General features: G+C 44.7%; 1 protein-coding gene across 9 annotated transcripts in view; it reads right to left on the bottom strand.

Moving 5' to 3' along the window:
• The window catches only part of FRMD4A (FERM domain containing 4A), a 367,626-nt gene that overhangs the window by 83,905 nt on the left and 267,414 nt on the right, over positions 1-16,307 (bottom strand). For all 9 annotated transcript variants that reach the window (XM_027722476.2, XM_027722475.2, XM_027722477.2 and 6 more), the window contains one exon: positions 8,342-8,434. In XM_027722476.2, the coding sequence (XP_027578277.1) occupies positions 8,342-8,434 (93 nt within the window). The remainder of the gene's footprint in view (positions 1-8,341; positions 8,435-16,307) is intronic.

Below are 16,307 nucleotides of genomic sequence, written 5' to 3'. Positions count from 1 at the left end.
GGATAAAGGAGAACACCCCTTTTCTGCCTCATCCATCCTTGAGTCTGGTTCATTATCCTTCACCATGTCATTCAGAACCTCAGAGGATAATTTGAAAAATATGAGGCCATTTGCTAACCAGGAAAAGAAAAATCACATGCATTGGTATAATGGACTTAAATGCAGATGTCATTATGTCCAGTGTCTCATGCTAAATGAGTATTCTGAGCAGCACAGGCTGCACAGCAGCTTTTATGTTCCAGCCCTGTTTGCTAATAGTCATGGGTGCACTTTTATGTGCTGACACTTAAAGCAGACAATGCTCATGCTAAGTAGTTGGCCTGTTAAGTAATCAGTCAGGAATGAAAATCAGCTAAAAAGCTCCATTTACCTCCCCTTTTGCATTCATTTTGGTTTGGATGCCATGTCCTGTCCCCTGTTCCTGTGCCATGCTCAGGCCCCCCCTTGCCCAGCCCATGGGATCAGTATGCAGGGGACAGGACGCAGCAAGAGAAGTCTGTGTCAACTCTGACTTCATAGCAGGGAAGCCACAAAACTGGAGGTGAAAGTGATTCCAGAGATACAGAGAATTGCTGCTAGCAAAATAAAAAGATATGAATATTGTTTAACCTGAGCCTGTTCCCTTTCTCTTTCCCATCAGCTGTACTGTACTGTGAAGCTGTCTGCACCTTTACCCACTGCCAATCCTTTTTTCTTAGTGTTTCTGAGATGTTGGCCCATTGAACTCCTGGAAAACCATGTGTTTGGGGATATTTGCGCATTCCTATGCCTCATCTTCTTTATGTAAAAAATAGTTAGGGATCTACTTCGGAATATATAGATACCAACTCTCTTTGTCTCTTCCAGGCTGTATGTCCTGGGAGTCTTTGCAAATTACAAGAGAAGGGAAGGAATCAAGGTGGTAAATGCAGGTACATTTCTTCCTGATGCTTGGTTACAGCATGAAGCAAAGGTTGACTTCAGAATGAGTCCACTGCCCCTTCCCCATGTGGGGAACCAGACCTGTTGTAAAAGCAGCAACCCAGCTCAATATACTCTGCAAATTGCTCCACCCCTGCAGTGTCCCATGGAGTTTGGTTTGACTTGCAAGAGAAGCGCATTTTTGTACAAAAAGTTGTGTTAATTTTTGCACAAAAACTGCTGCAGCTCCTCCGGCTTGGAGTGATGTGGATGTCTGTCCCAAGCAGGAGGTGAGAGCAGTGACTGCAACACAACAGCACGCTGCCTTCCTCCCCTCCTCTCCCTCAGTCACCAGGGGCATTGCTCCTCAATCTCCTGAGTATCAGCACAGCCCTTTTCTACTCTTTGGTCCTTGCCAAGAGTCACATCTTGTCTATTAGAGGTGACTTTCTGTATGCACTGTCTGGCATAACACCATCTCTCAGTATCTAGAGACCATCTTTCATCGGAGGATTTTGGACCATTTTAGGAATAGAAATCCCTCCAGCCATTCCATGTGTTGTCACCAGCACACAAAGGTATGATTTGCTGTGATTTGCTTTGGTATAAGCTTTACTTACTCACTGACTCTACCCCCTGTCCAATGCCCTGGCAATGGGGGAACCCCTCACAGCAGACCTTTCTGTTGCTCCCCTGATGACAGAATATCACACCCACTGGTGTAAGGTACAAACACAGAAATTGCATTGGAAATGAAACAATGTCTGCCTGACTTTGACCCAGTCAGAGTAGCTGTGTGTAGGCACTGACACAGCTATCGCTGCTTGATCCAAATTAGATACAAATCCTACACTGACAGCATCCATCATTTCTGCATGGTACCTATCATGCTGTCTAAATGCTTCCCAAAATTAGACAAGACAATGCTGCCAGCATCAACATGTTTAAAATGTGGCTCAAAACAACAGAATGCTGCTTCTTCTTCCACCTGGGGTAGCTGAATGGAAAGGAAAAACAACTTATCCCCTTCTCTCAACACAGCTCACTTATACAAATATATTCCTAGTTAAGCAGAAAACAGAAATGATGTTATGGGACTCAAGAGCCAGACTGCTATTAAGATGTGTGTGTAATGGATGGCTTAGCTCAGAGCTGTGTGCTAAGTAGCAGAGCCCCATTAGTTCCCTTCCTCAAGCAAAGGTCGGTTTTCACACAAGTAAATCTTCCGACTGGACAGAAGTTTCTCATATCTCTAAAGAGACTCTGAGGAGCAAAGCCTCCCCGCAGGCAATTTATTACACCTTCCCCCGGGTGAACAGAGCAGGGGGCCACCCTGGGAAGGCTGCAATAAATTGTCTGCGGGGAGCCTTGTCTTCCAGCACAAACAAGGTCTGTGCGGCTGTATTTATACACTGTGGCAGGCGGGGAGGAGGGGGTGTGCGGGGCTGCCGGCTTTTGGGATCTTCCTGCTTAGCGTACACACAGCTGGTGCGCACCAACCAGCAAAACACATGCTGTGCAGAGAGATCTGGATTATGGCATGGACTTTATAGACAGGGCAGCTCACAGAAACCCCTGAAAGCAGCTTGGTTGGACTGGGTTGATTATGCGGGTTTAATATTCTGTGTTTTGCTATTTTTTCTACAGCACTGCAGCGCAGTGCATGGACACGTAGAGCTTTAACGTGAGCAGGACATGGCTCTTTGTCTCCTCTTATATGTAGCATAAATTCCCTGGTGCAGGGAATTTCTGGCTCAGTACTGGCACTCACAGCAGTTGAAGGAGACAGCACAGCTGGAAGGAGCTCCAGAAAGAGACAGATAGCCATGAGAATAAAGATGGAGCACCTCAAGGTGCTGAAATATCTCAGGGCAGTTCCCTGAACTCTCCTGGGATGATCAAACTCCAAGGCAAATTGAGGTCCAGCACTACTCTCCTTGCAGTTTTTTGTGCAGAGGGATCTGGAGCTGACCAGGGAAGAGCAGAGCAGCAGAGCAATTTGTGTATATGTGATTTTCCCCTGCCAACTTCTCCTGGGTGCTAACAGGTGTAATAAAGCCTTGGGTGGCAGCAAATTCGGCCACTTATCTCCCTCTCTCCCGACTGTAAATTTGATGTATTTGGTAATCTCCTCGTATGTCTCCCCCCAGTTCCTGTAAACTCATCTCACACCATGTGTTAGAAAGAGGGCTGTCTGCTCCTTCTCCCTCCTTTGTCGGGAGAGACAGGAGCTCACAATTCCTCATTCCCTTCCTGAAGAAAAGGACTGGAGCACCACATACCCCTCTCTGGTGGGGAAAACTGTGGATGGAGAAACACAGCCCACCACATGCGAGATAAATAAATTGCTCTGGTTAATCTTGTGTGGTTCTATTCAGCTCCTCCTGCCACAGCAGGCTGCTGTCATCACCACCCTCTAATCTGATTTCTTGGAGAGAAGCAAAGCTGAGTGGATGTGAATGGCACCACAGCCATGGTGTGTTGGGATTGCCAGGTGAGTTAGTAGGGGAAGTTGAGAGCGGGATGCTGTGAATCTGCGCCCCACACATGCGTCTTGCCTGTGTTAGAGGCAGCAATGCATTTCAGTGACAAGTTCTAAGGTCTGTCTAGCCCTGTGAATAACCATTGTCTCTCTTCCTTCCAGGGTCAACTGTTTCCAAATGGTCTTCTGCTTCTTTCATTTTTAGCATTAGTCCTTTTCTAATGGAACACAGGTTTAAAGACTGGCTACAAAGGAGGGTTGAAAGACTAAAATAGCATAAGGCCTCATTAACAGGTGAAATCTGGTCCAATTCCATTTAGGCGGTCAGGCAAAACCTTATAGATGGGAAATCCTTCCTCAACCCTGACTGTGCCAGCCTGTTTGAAATAATAATTTTAAATTTATAGACGGCCCTTGATATACAGACGGATTCATCAGGTGAAAAGATGTAAATGCCTACATCTGAGCAGGGTCTGAGGTCAGAGAAGAGACAGGTATTTTAGCCTGCAACTTGTTGAATTCCGAAGTCATCTCAGATAAGCTGGATGAGTTGTTCCTGAAAAGTGCCTATTTCTTTCCTGTGGTTGCACTGGGAGGCTGCATTAATTAGCCCTGACACAAAGCTGTCTGCCAGGTTTGTGTGTGGCAAGTCTCATCTCAGACCTCAGTCCCACCTGCCTTGGACCTGGACCACTGCTGTTGCACACAGAGCTCCTTTCTGTCAGGTTAAAGAGAGCAATGACACCCACGAGCTTTGCACTCTGTGTTTCAGTGCCGGTCTCTTATTTAGGGCCACTTTGTTCTCCAGTAGCTGTGGTAATCTGGCAAAATCTCTGGCCTCAATATTGAGAGTCCTGAGCCCCCACAGCTCCCATGCTGACTTCAGCCTAGCCAGCACGTATGAACACATGCCAGATGTTGCTGAACACAGGCATTCCTTTGTGAGAATACTGCTGGGCCATAGATACAAACTCTGCCCCACAGTGTATTTGAGTATTGAGGATTTATTTCTCATTTTGTTCCATGCCGTTCTGAAAGAAAAGCCTTTCCATGTGAGAGATATTCTGATTTAGTGTGACGACTTCTGCAGTGAGTTGTCCCTGTTTAGCTGGTGGAGTTACCCTGAGAACAAATATATTCATTCCTGGGAAAAGATCCACCAGCGCAGTGAATTTTATTTGCTAAGTTTGTTCATATAAATTAACAGCATGACAAACACCCAGAAGATAATGAGATCAGATCCATGCTGGTGGTTCCCTTGCTAAGGATCGCTAATCTCACAAGGCCATCGTTTGAGGATGAGAACTCACTGCAAAGCCTGGCTGACTTTACTTTTCGTGAACGAACAGCATGTCTGTGCTTTGGTCCTCTCTCACCTCAAAGTTTTACACAAAGTTTAACTTTGCCTTCCTACTGTATGTGTGAGTCTGAGCAAAATGCTTCCTTCCCTGCCAAAAGTATAACAACCTTCATCTGAAGCCCTGCTAGCTCTGTTTACCTCTGAACTCTTTGACATGTGGGTCTCCACACTTAGGTTCTTGCCCTTTACCACAGAGCTCTCTGTTCTCTTCTGGTCTCAAAACACCTCTGTAAAATCAACTAACCAAGCAATCCCTCTTTCCTTTATCCCCATCCTTCGCTTCTCCTGGACTTCAGTGATGACTCTCACCTGACTTGGCTTACCTGCATTGTAAACCCTCCAAGGCAGGGAATGAATTTCACCAACAACTGAGTGACCAGGGCTATAGGAAGCATCCAGGGAAGCTAATTCTATGATGAGAACTAATATCACTCCCATCCAGTTGCCAGACACCCCACCTCCCCTGCATGACACATGGCACTCCCTCTTGCTTTCATGTGTGGCTTGAGAGCTATGTAAACAGATATTATCAGTCTTATAAAATAATATTGCACAATAGCCATGGGGCAGTTCAAGCTGCCCAACAGTTCTGATTGTTTCCTGTATTGTTTTCAGTGGAAAGCTTCTAGGGAAGCACTGGATGACAGCCTGAAGACAGGGAGGCTTCAGTAGCTGTGTAAACGTACAAGGGCAGAAGAAATTTCTTACAAAGTAATGCTAAAAACATGCTTCTAAAATCCTCCTTCTTTGACACGGTGCTGTGAAATTTTTGGTCTTTGATTACGGAAGAGAGTAAAGACACTGGAGATCAGTGTTCAACAATGTCAAACCCCAAGGAAATGTGTGTCAAAAGACAAAGCTTCAACAGTGCTGCAGAGATTTAAAAAAGGGAGGAGAATTTCACACTGCAAAGCTTGTGAAACTTCCTATTTTCAGCATGGTTCTTCCAAGAAGCCTTTTCTTAAGAAGGCAGGCTTCCCTTTAAATGTACTTTTAGAGCAAGCTAAAATCTGTGGCATCTTTTGTGGGCATGCTGCCCATCAACATTGCTGCAGGAGTGTTGAGGGTAAAAACAATCTGATGTTCACATAAAAAAGGTGAAAATGTAACTTATCCTCTTCACAAACTACCATTCACTGTTCTTGCCTGAGGCTTCATCTCTTCAGTAGCTACACAGTGTGATTGAATTGTATATTTACTTCGACTAGAGGGAAAACCCCACACCATTACTAAATCCCGATGCAGTAAACAGATTTCTGTGTCATGAACATCTGGCACATCCAGTTACTTGTATTACAATCTCCCCAATTAGGATGCCCAGCATCAATCTAAGCTTTGTCAGCTGCAATGCTTGGGAGGGGTAATGCAAGAAGGTATCTGCAAACACAGGCAAGCCTTTACCAATGATATAGTAGGTATTATGGTCCCTTAAAAATTAATACATCTGTGATTAAGTATGGCACAGCACTAATTATCTCTGCTTTCCAGCTGAGGGCAGCAGGGGAGAGGGAGCATTCTGTTTATAGTATGCTTATGGATGTCTTTTCAAACTGCCACTCATCCCTCAGATTATGAAAATAAAACCCCAGCTATGGGTGGGTCTCTTCACAACCTTTCTGTCAGCCCTTGCTTTAGTTCCCAAGCCAGAACTGAAACCACTGGGTGACAGATATGTGGGGCCTTTCCAACTTCAGCCATCTGGCTGGAGTTGTTTTCTTCAATTGCCTTCTGCTCAGATCAGATCTGGGGATGAACATGGTAACTTTTTATGTGCTGAGAAACTTTTTCAACTTCTGCCAGCATCTGACATCCACAGGGGAAATAAACAGTAGAAAAACCATGGTAAGTTAATGCCCATTCCTAAATCTTGAAGCATCTGGCCTTCCACTCCAATCCAAATCATAACTCAGTGTGACAATCCACTCATTGCTGCCCCCAATAAAAGTCCACAATCAGTCTCGTTTTCACACATGCACTTTTCAGACACTGAATGCATGTGTGGATTTTTTCCCTATAGATTGCAATTCCAGAATAGGAGGGGTCACTCATTCACTAACTGTTATAGGGATCCATATCCTAGGATGCCTCTTGGCTACGATCCTGCTAGAATGACCGGTCTCCACTGTGCTGCCAACTTTCATAAAACAATACAGATGGCAATATTTATGCTTGTTGAGTGGTCTTTGAAATGAATACGAGAGCGGCTCAGTAGCACCGGCTTTCACACATTTAACAGTTCCACTCCTAAAACCTGCACTTAGCTCTTGCTCAGCCAAAGCTTTCCCTGCTTTCCATGGGATCCCTGTCCTAGCACAGATTCCTCAATTTGGCCCCTAGACAAGATGTTTGATAACAGACTTGATGTGTACTTAATGAGCATCAACGGTTTTGTTAATTCTAAGCACAGGTGGATCTGGATCTTACGCACTGGAGCTGTTCAGCTCTGATCTACCCTTACGGTTTGAAGCACTCAAAATGTAGACTAAACTCTTCTCTTGAGAGACAGGAGGCAAATTCTGGACTCGTGGGGCCATCCACCACTAAATATGGGGACATAACAGAACAAAGGGTCTCTTCTTTTGAGAACCCTCCCTTGTAATGGAAGTCAAATGGATGACAATCACCATGCAAGTTAAAAAAAGGCTTCACTCAGGGGAAGAAACTCAAAAGTAGGTCTTCATTTTTTGTGGGCACTATGGAATGAATGAGAGTGATGTCAGATGTAATATAACACTGGAGTGGAAAGCCTAACAGAAAAAGACATGGTAATGCTGCACTAGCTAGTTCTAGACATGAGCTACCCATTAAAAGTAAGTCAAAACCCTCAACTTAATTTTGTGCATATGCCATCCCAGCCCCCGGCCTCTCTCTGGGCGTTTCAAAGCTGCAAGAGCAAATTTGTCTTCTCAGAAAATATCTCCCTTGGAGGCAAAGACACTGTGTGCACAAGAGCACTGGCAGCTTCCAGCAGCTTCCAAGCACTAACAGTTCCTTGTAAAAATCCCAGATGAAGTTTGAAGCTCCCAAGCTACAATAATCTTCATTAAAACCTTTCTTGTCTGATCCAGCTGTGTAGAAGCCAACTGGCGGCCATAAAATGCCATAATTTGCTATTTGTGAGTTCAGAAGGTGCATATGACAGAACTGTACTGGGATTGATCTGGTCCCTGACAGAACACACACCCTGGGCACAATCCAGAGGAAATGTGGCTCGTTGGTGAGGAAGCGAGTGTTTTCCCTCCAGGTTGCTGGCTCAAATGGGTTATCCTGGCAGAAGGAGGGCTTTGTTCTTCAGCTCTACCCAACTTGGACTTTCCAGTTCAAAGCTCACAAGTAAAAGTGTAAAGACATAACATCTGATCTTGTCCTCATTTCTCTGTGGGCAGCTCGGGGTGTTAGTGTGGCTACTACTTGTTTACGCTTGAGTGAGAAGAGTTTTCAAACTCAAAGAGCTCAAAAGAAACCTCTGCAGAAGTGTTTGTTTGTCCACAGGTGTTTCTACAGTGTGAGAAACCGACAACCTCATTTCCTGGTCTGCAGGGAACAGGTTGGGATACATAGCTGTATCCCATGGGAAGGGCTCACCAACACACACTTACCTGACACAAAAGTACAAAACAACCGGTCCTGACTTTTTGGGGAAGTCATGTTCCAGCACCCGTCGGTCCAGCTGAAGCCAGTTCAAGTGTCCCCTGGCAAGAGAAGAGAGAGTTTTGAGCCTGGCACCAAAGAGGTTTCTTGCTCCTCGTGGTAGTGAGGTCTGAGGTGTTACAAAATACGAGCTGAACCACCTGCTATTTGCCCTTGACTATTGCATGATATTTGAAAAAAAGACAGTAAATGTTTGAGAAGTGGAGGCGATATCATCCTGGCAGCGCTTCAGTCTGGGAATCAAACTGCTAAAGTTCAATCTGTCAGGGTGAAAGCTGGTAGCACTGAGCAGGCAGGACAGCCCAAAATGTTATAAGCTTCACCTTTTTATTACAAGCCCCTGGAGCAGTTGTATCATTAAAAGTCTGTCAAGATTTTCATTAGAAATCCTTATGGTTAAGAGTTTCCACAACGCCTGCAGTATTTCACTCAAGGCTAAACCTGACTCTACAGACTGAGACAGTTTATTTACCACCCACATGCCTGCAATAGCCTCTCTAGGTTTGCTCGGCCCTCGTTTTTCCTTCTTCAGAGAGCTCTTGAAAAACAGCTGCTCTGTGAAGCGTTCCAGCTCCAATTACCACATGCTGCTTTTCTTTTGCCTAGATGGTACCTGTCGTCATTATTTTCTCCTGTAATTTATCCATTCGTGCCTTGCTGCTGGAAGCTTTCCTGGGCAGGAACTCTGTTCTTTGTCACGTTCCCCGTGTTGTAGAGCGCTCTGTGTGTGTGTGTGAGAGGGACTTTATAAATACCATTATTTGTATTACAGGGGCATCTCACTCCCCTGCTGAGATAAAGGCCCTGTTAAATTAGGCACTGTGGAAATACCTAGGGTGAAATTCAGGCCCCACTGAATCTGGCCAGAAATTTGCCATTGCCTCCAGTGATGCTAAGGCTGCATCCTGTGAGTTTTTGCTATTGATTTCAGCCAGACCAGATTTCACCCAGAGGGAGAGGCAGTCCTTGCCTTCAGTGCTCTGCTGTCTAGACAAGCAAGGAGCGAGAGAATTGAAGTGATTTGGGGGAGAATCTTGCAGCAAATAAAGCAGGAAATGGAACTCAGATGTTCTGAGCTTTATTCCAGTGCCTATTCACCAGCTCATGCTAATCCTCAAGAATAATTCTTCATTCCACTGTAAATAAAAAAAAAAGGTCAAAAAAAGGAGATTGGTTTTAAAAAAACCCAATAAATTAACTTCTAGAATTGCAACAAGCCTTAGCAATGTACCCTGTCAGCAAACACATTCAGCTTTCACAGGGGTCTTCCTGTTCCTCCTTGAAGGAGGCATGAGCTTTGGGCAACTGAGAAGCCCCTTTGGAAAGTAGGCAGTGACATCTCTGTAGCAATTTAACTGGATTTGCAGCTCCACCCCTCCATCTTTCCTAGAAAAATAAATAAAGGAGAAAGCAGCAGTTTCAGCAGGCTTTGAATCACCTGGGTTCAGCTGGAATTTCTGTACTGCTGCCCTGGTTTACATGGATGCAGAAGAGGATGGGCAGCTCAGGAACCTTCCCACCCAGGCAGCTCCAGGCTGCCCTGGAGACCATCTGGGACCCTGTGTGGGCTCACCTCAGCCAGCACACTGCTTTCCACTAAGGAATTCAAAATTACTGGTGAGCTCCACTCATCACTGCCATGGGTTCAGGATCAGACATCTACAAAAGAGTTCTCGAATTTTGCCATATAGAAGTCAGGTGTTCAGTTTAATCAGCCTTTGTCTCTGCTTTGCAAAAGTACTGAGTCTCAATGTGGTACAAGTGATACATGTGGAATCAGGTATTTTCAAACTCATCCTGCACATCTTTTGGCGTACAAAAGGATGAAAGCCTATTTTATCCCCTGCTGCAGACACCTGTGTGTTTCTTCCCAAGATATTTTAATTTTTAGGCAGGTTTTTTTCTCTAGATGAAGTTTTTACATAAGTTTTTTCTTTATTTAATTTTTTCCTCTAGGTATAGGGAAGCCTGAACCGTGTTTTAAGGGCGCAGACATGGTAGCAGCCTGCCTACTGTGAAGGGGTGATATCGTGCAGATTTTCAAGCCCAACTGGTCACTTCATGTGTCTCTATTGCAGCTCATGGACTGAGGGAAGACTGCCCAGCCTGTGACAGCACTGGCATCAGGGTGAGGATGGCCATGCTAACTGGGCTGGGTGTAGGGACTAACTGGCCTGGCTCTAAGCAGGCTCCATAGCTGGGCACACAGCACAGTGGGGTCTCCTTCCATCATTTCTGCTGCTGGCATGTAGCTGCCCAATGCTACTGTAGGAACCCTGCATCATTCCCTGTTGTTCAGTACAGATGGGTACTTTAACAAGATTTGGTTTTTAGAAGACTGATGTTCCAGGCTGACAGAAATTAAGCCCCATTGAAAGATTTTCAGCCTGGGCACCTAAATATTAGAGGTGTCTACATTTCCTGCTGCATCCTCCCTTCTTGAAATCTGTCCTTTTCCTTATTCTTCTTGTCCTGAAGTGCTATTTTGTTTCTTTTAACATGAGTCAGGAAGGCTGAAATTAGCTGTGAAGTACAGATGAGGATTGAAACTAGCCATGCTCACCCATTCCTAGCCAAAGGACAACCTGAGCATTTAACCACATAGGCCACAGTACAAAGCACTGTCAGAGCAAGGAAAAGCCACACTAAGCCTGACATCCTATCCTGAACCTGTCCAGTTCCATTTGTATCACCAAAGTAGCAGCCACCAGCAGCTGATGGTGTTACACACCAGTTCCCACCCAGGCAGAGTTGTTGACAATGGACTTACTGTCTACCTCTATGTTTATTCAACAGCAATGTCTGGCTTTGCCTAACATGCACAAGGAAGGGTTGAGAAGCCATGGTGCACAGCACAATAAATCACTTCAAGGTATATTTCTTATTTTGAAAAGACTTTTCTTTCTCACCGTGTTTTAACTGGAGAATCTGGTTGATATAATCAGTACAAAATGACTACCTGCATAGACGTGTGCATACCAGGTTACACGTTTATGTCCCACACGTACACGGTCGTGTGCACTGAATAACACATTTAATTGCCACTGAGTTTTTAGGCTGAAGAGTTTCATTACTCTCATCTGCATGGAGCTTAAATCCAAAGCTCCTTCAGAGGAGGAAGGTCACTTAAATCCCTGCCAGGAGCTAACTGCTCACTGTACTCAATTACTACTTACAATCTTTCATCGCTGAGGGCTTCTGGACTGCAGACTGTCACCTAACTCCTTGTTCTCAAGTGTGCATGTGTGGCATGTAGAGAGCAGCAGTGAATAGTCACTGGCATCTGCCTGTGAATGTGGTCTATCGGGGAGCCAAACTCCGATGCCGTTACACCACAAAACTCTTGGCTCTGGAAGCTGTCCTCCTGTCGTCAGCAAAACTATTCATGGAGCACAATCCCATGTAAGACAGAGAAAAGTATGGGCATATAACCCTAGGCATGTAGCAATCCTGACAATTTTCATGGACCGATTTAGGCAGCTTGCACTGGGATCCCATTCATACGTGCCTAAGTCTAGCTGGATTTCCTTCATGGTTCAATTTAGAGACACAAAGTAGCTTTTGTTTCATTATTATTGATTTGTTCGTTTGGGTGTTTGTACCAGTGTATTCACAAATAATGGTGTAAACAGTTTTGGGGGACCTATAGGGAGGTCAGATATTGGAAGCCAGATCATTTTCATCTGTTGGCTGTACTCATGTTGGCAGTTAAACTGGTGTGTCAACAACAACCACATAATTGCTTTTAGGAAAAGAAACTGGGTCCATTCAGTTTACAGACTGAGTATGGATTTTGGTGCCCAGGGTCCATATTGTCAATTTTGTGCAGTAGTTCTGTTTTCTTTTATCAGTAAAGTGTGGTACATCAATGAGTACTTTGCCTCCAGGTGGTTCTGTTTATAGAGTTTTACTGGTTAGTGTCCAGTTTTCTGAAAAGTGGATCCACATTGATTTGTGTTATAAAGGTATTTAGACCAATAAACCAACTCACACCCCTTCAGTGTCAAACTCATGTTGAATTGAGTGGACACTGAGAAAGATCAATTCACATAATAGGAACCATATAAACTATTTTACGGTTTCATCAGTCGTGACAGAAACAAAAAACCCTTTAAGCTCACAGATTTTTTCAATTAAGAAATACTTTTGAAGAGGCTGAGAAGCTCAAGGAGCTATATGAGTTTAACTATACAAATTTTGGAAAAGAGTGGACTTGGTGATAAAAGAACTGGTCCAGTGCCAGAGCAGGGCGTTACTCTGAACGCTGCACCCTCCACTGGACCAGCTGTTTGACCAGGATGTGGGACACCTGCTCCCTCATTTTGGCTTTGCCACATGGCTGGAAGGTGGAAATAGGCTTCCTCCCAGTTCCCAGGGATGAGAGAGTATTCCAGGGAAGGGTGGTACCTTGCTGCCCCTTTGCCATCCCCTTGGCCAGAGGGTCCTGTGCTGAGCAAGGGCATCCTCTATCATTGCCTTATCATGTTAGTACAATCTCTAGATACATGTAACATAAATATTGAGGGTCTCAGTGCCTTGCAGTTTTTATCATATGTATTAATCAGCTGAAGAAGCTGTTCTGCAGGTTCTCTGGTGAGGGAGCAAAAGGGTTTGAGTCAGCTTTTGATTGGACCCACGGAGAGGGGGAGCTATGGGATGCAAAAGTTGGTAACTCTCCATGGAGCAGGTGACTCACATCTAAGGACAAGTAAAGGATGTGGAAAACCTGCCCAGGGCCCAGACGGGGAGTCTGCAGTGAACAGAAGGGTAATTCTGACCACTTGCTCTCAGTGAATGCTGGAGGAGCTGATGCCAAGGGAAAGGGCACTTAGCGGAGATTCATAACCAGCTGAACTAAAAAAAAAAGCCCTTTCCCCATTCCTTTTCAATTTTAATCAACCAGTATATTGCTCTTCTGGCTTCCTGTGAAGCTTGGCCCCACGTGCTGTACAGGGACACCCTTTTGACCTGTGCTCTCCCGCAGTTAATGGCTCACCATAAAGCGTTCCTATGATCATTAAAATAGAAGGCGTTATTCCCCCCTCCATAATAGTCTGACAATCTAATTTTAGTCACGCTGAATGCAGTAATGGCCCTATATTATCACAAGAAACTATTAAGTTGCCAACGCAAAGGTTGTTCCTATTGATTTTCTTCTAAGGTTGTCATGATAGAGCACAACTAATGAATGGAAATCCCCAGTACAAATAATTTCTAAATAAATTACTCTCATAGAGCTTTTACACTTAAATAGAAGAATTGATTTAATACTTTAGTGGCTTTTCTTCTTTCTAAACTTGCAATTTAGCCAACCCCAGACTACATTTATGAACCAGGCTTGTTCTGTTTTAGCTGGTTATGAGTTCCCTTCAAGTAAGGCACATGGAAATTCAGTGGGGAGTGAAGAGAATGAAGTCCCTGAGGGTCTGTGTCACAGAATTAAAGGATTTCTTTTCACGTGCCCGGTCTGTATCAGCTAAAGGGCTGTGTTAGGTGCCCTGCAAATACAAATTAGGGGACTATTTTTACTACTTTTTGGAGAAAGGGGATTTTTTATATTTCCATTTCACATTGCAGGTTAAGATCTGTGGTACAGACAGCCCAGTTTATTTTCTCAAGTTGACATGGAACATCTATTTCCAAGACCCTGTCCAAGGCCCCAGGTATATTCTTTTGTCTATGTTCAGTCAAATAAAACAATTGCTGTTTGTGACAACTCTATTCAAAGCATTTTACAACTGAAGAAGAAATACTTTTGTCAAGGTTATTTTCACAGCACTGAAGAAGCCTCAGTGCAAATGTCAGTCACAGTGGGACAGAAGAAGGGCTGCAGACCAGCTTCAGATCAGTTTGGACTTACTGGCTTGTTTCTGAGTTGCATTTCCTTGATTTAATGAGGGTGTCCCCAAAACTTTCCTGTGGGCTGGATGAGGATCTCCTAAAATGCGCCCTGCTTCGTCTTGACTACAGGTCTGAAGGTGACCAAGAGAGTGGATGCCATCACCTAACCCTTTGAAATCCTGCCAGGGCAGAGCACATCCATCTGCATCCATTGTGTATCTTTGAGCTCTGCCTCAATAGCCTCTATCAGATACTTGCACTTCCTCCCATCACTAACTCATATCTTTGCTCACACCATTTGGAGTTAAACCTGGAGGCCCCAGGGAAGCCTGGGCTCTCTCTAATTGACACCTCCTCATTAGCTTCCCTTGCACTCCCAGGGGAGCCCTGTGCCCTCACAGCTCAGCTGAGAGCTGGGGCTTGCTCAGCTGCTCTCTGGTTACACTCTGACATGTGTCTCGTTTCTCACCTGTGCTGTCAGGACTGTTAAGGGAACATTTTGACCTCATAGTGTGCTTTGGCTTCTCTGGTGGTTTTCCTGCACCCCTCAGGCAGCACCCACTGAGTAACTTGCTCTCTCCAACACAGAATAAGACTGTGGTAAGAGCAATTTCCTCCTGCTGCTGTATAAATGGTCAGTGCCTCCCGCTGTTCCTCCTTGGAGGATCAGTCTCATTAATTTGTGTTGGGTTGGAGATCTACAGGGCTGAGTTGCTCATGTCAGTGAGTTGGGATGGATTCTGGGATTCAGGTACTGTGTCTGCATGTGCCTGATGCTGAGTGTTCCTCCATCCTGGGAACTGTGTCCTGAGATGGCCTCAGGCTGTCCAAGGCAGGCACTTGCCAAAGGAATTGACTTTAGAGGGGTGCTTACTGCTGAGATGAATGAGGATATGTTTGTGTAATTATCCAGCAGCCTCTGATTACCCGATCCCGAATCATTATTCCAGCAGATGATTTACATCTCCCTGCTACTTCAGCAGGAGAGCGGAACTGGCTCACGACAGCAATACTGCTGACTCAGCTGTTCCGGAGGCACAGCACTGGCTTGAAAATCCTGGGTTTTTAAAATGATACTTCCTGAATATGAATCTTCCTGATTCATATACGAAGAGAAAACCCATTGCACAGTGAGGTGGAGTAGGTGGGTGTGCATACAAGACATAGTCCATATGCAAAGGACAGTGTAAATCCTGAGAGAAAACAGACAGATGGAAAAATGTAGCAGGGATTGTGCAGTAGCACTGAGGGGTCACAGCCTAGGACTAATCACAGACTTTGGCAGACCTTAATGCTTCTCCAGTGCTAATTTTATTCTTGCCATTTAATCAGGGGGTAGACGTGGCCTGTCTTGAGACAAACCCTCAAATTTTGTGGTAATTCGAGGACTCTGGGAGCTGTTGTTCTAGGCAATCAACCAACATCGAGGTGACTGCAGTGTCAGTGTCCCATCCTTTCGTGTAGTTCAGCCATAAGGCTGTTGTATGATTCCTGGTGAGGTCAAATCCTTTCCATGATGGAAATTTTATATTTAAAAATGCTTTTAATTCATGCTAAATTTGGCAATTCCTTCCTTTCCCACACTTCCTTCTTTCTTTTTTTTTTTAAGAAACTTGAATCTGGGATCTAAACCATCAGAAATAGTAATTTTGTGAGGTTGGGTTTCTTTTTTTCCTTTCCTTGAAATAATACAGCACCACTTTTAAGTCTGCTTGAGTGAATAGACTGATTAACACTGATTGAACTACCAATCTGGCAATGAACTAGTGAGTGGATCTTAGATCCATGAGAGCTTAAGGCAACCTTTTAACAGTGGCAAATGACTCCAACTCTTTGAACATGGGGTTAGGAAGGGATTGTTACTGCCTCTTCACCTCCAGCCATACTTGCCATGAGAGGCCTCTAGCCCTCTGAGGAAGGGGCAGTACAGGACAGGCTCTGATGTGAGGTCCATGCCCTCCTAGACCTTGGTCTAGGACCTTGGGTTGCACAGTGTTTCTATGCTGGTTGTTTTGCTTAGGACAAACCCAACAAGATTTTCTGATATCTAAGAGTTGCCTCTTAGGTCTTTGA

Source organism: Pipra filicauda, unplaced genomic scaffold (genome assembly GCF_003945595.2).
Source record: "Pipra filicauda isolate LSUMZ 115617 unplaced genomic scaffold, ASM394559v2 scaffold119_size3216105_pilon, whole genome shotgun sequence".
Taxonomy (NCBI): Eukaryota; Metazoa; Chordata; class Aves; order Passeriformes; family Pipridae; genus Pipra; species Pipra filicauda.
The sequence above is the reverse complement of the archived record's forward strand: the minus strand, read 5'-3'. Positions and strand labels throughout refer to the sequence as shown.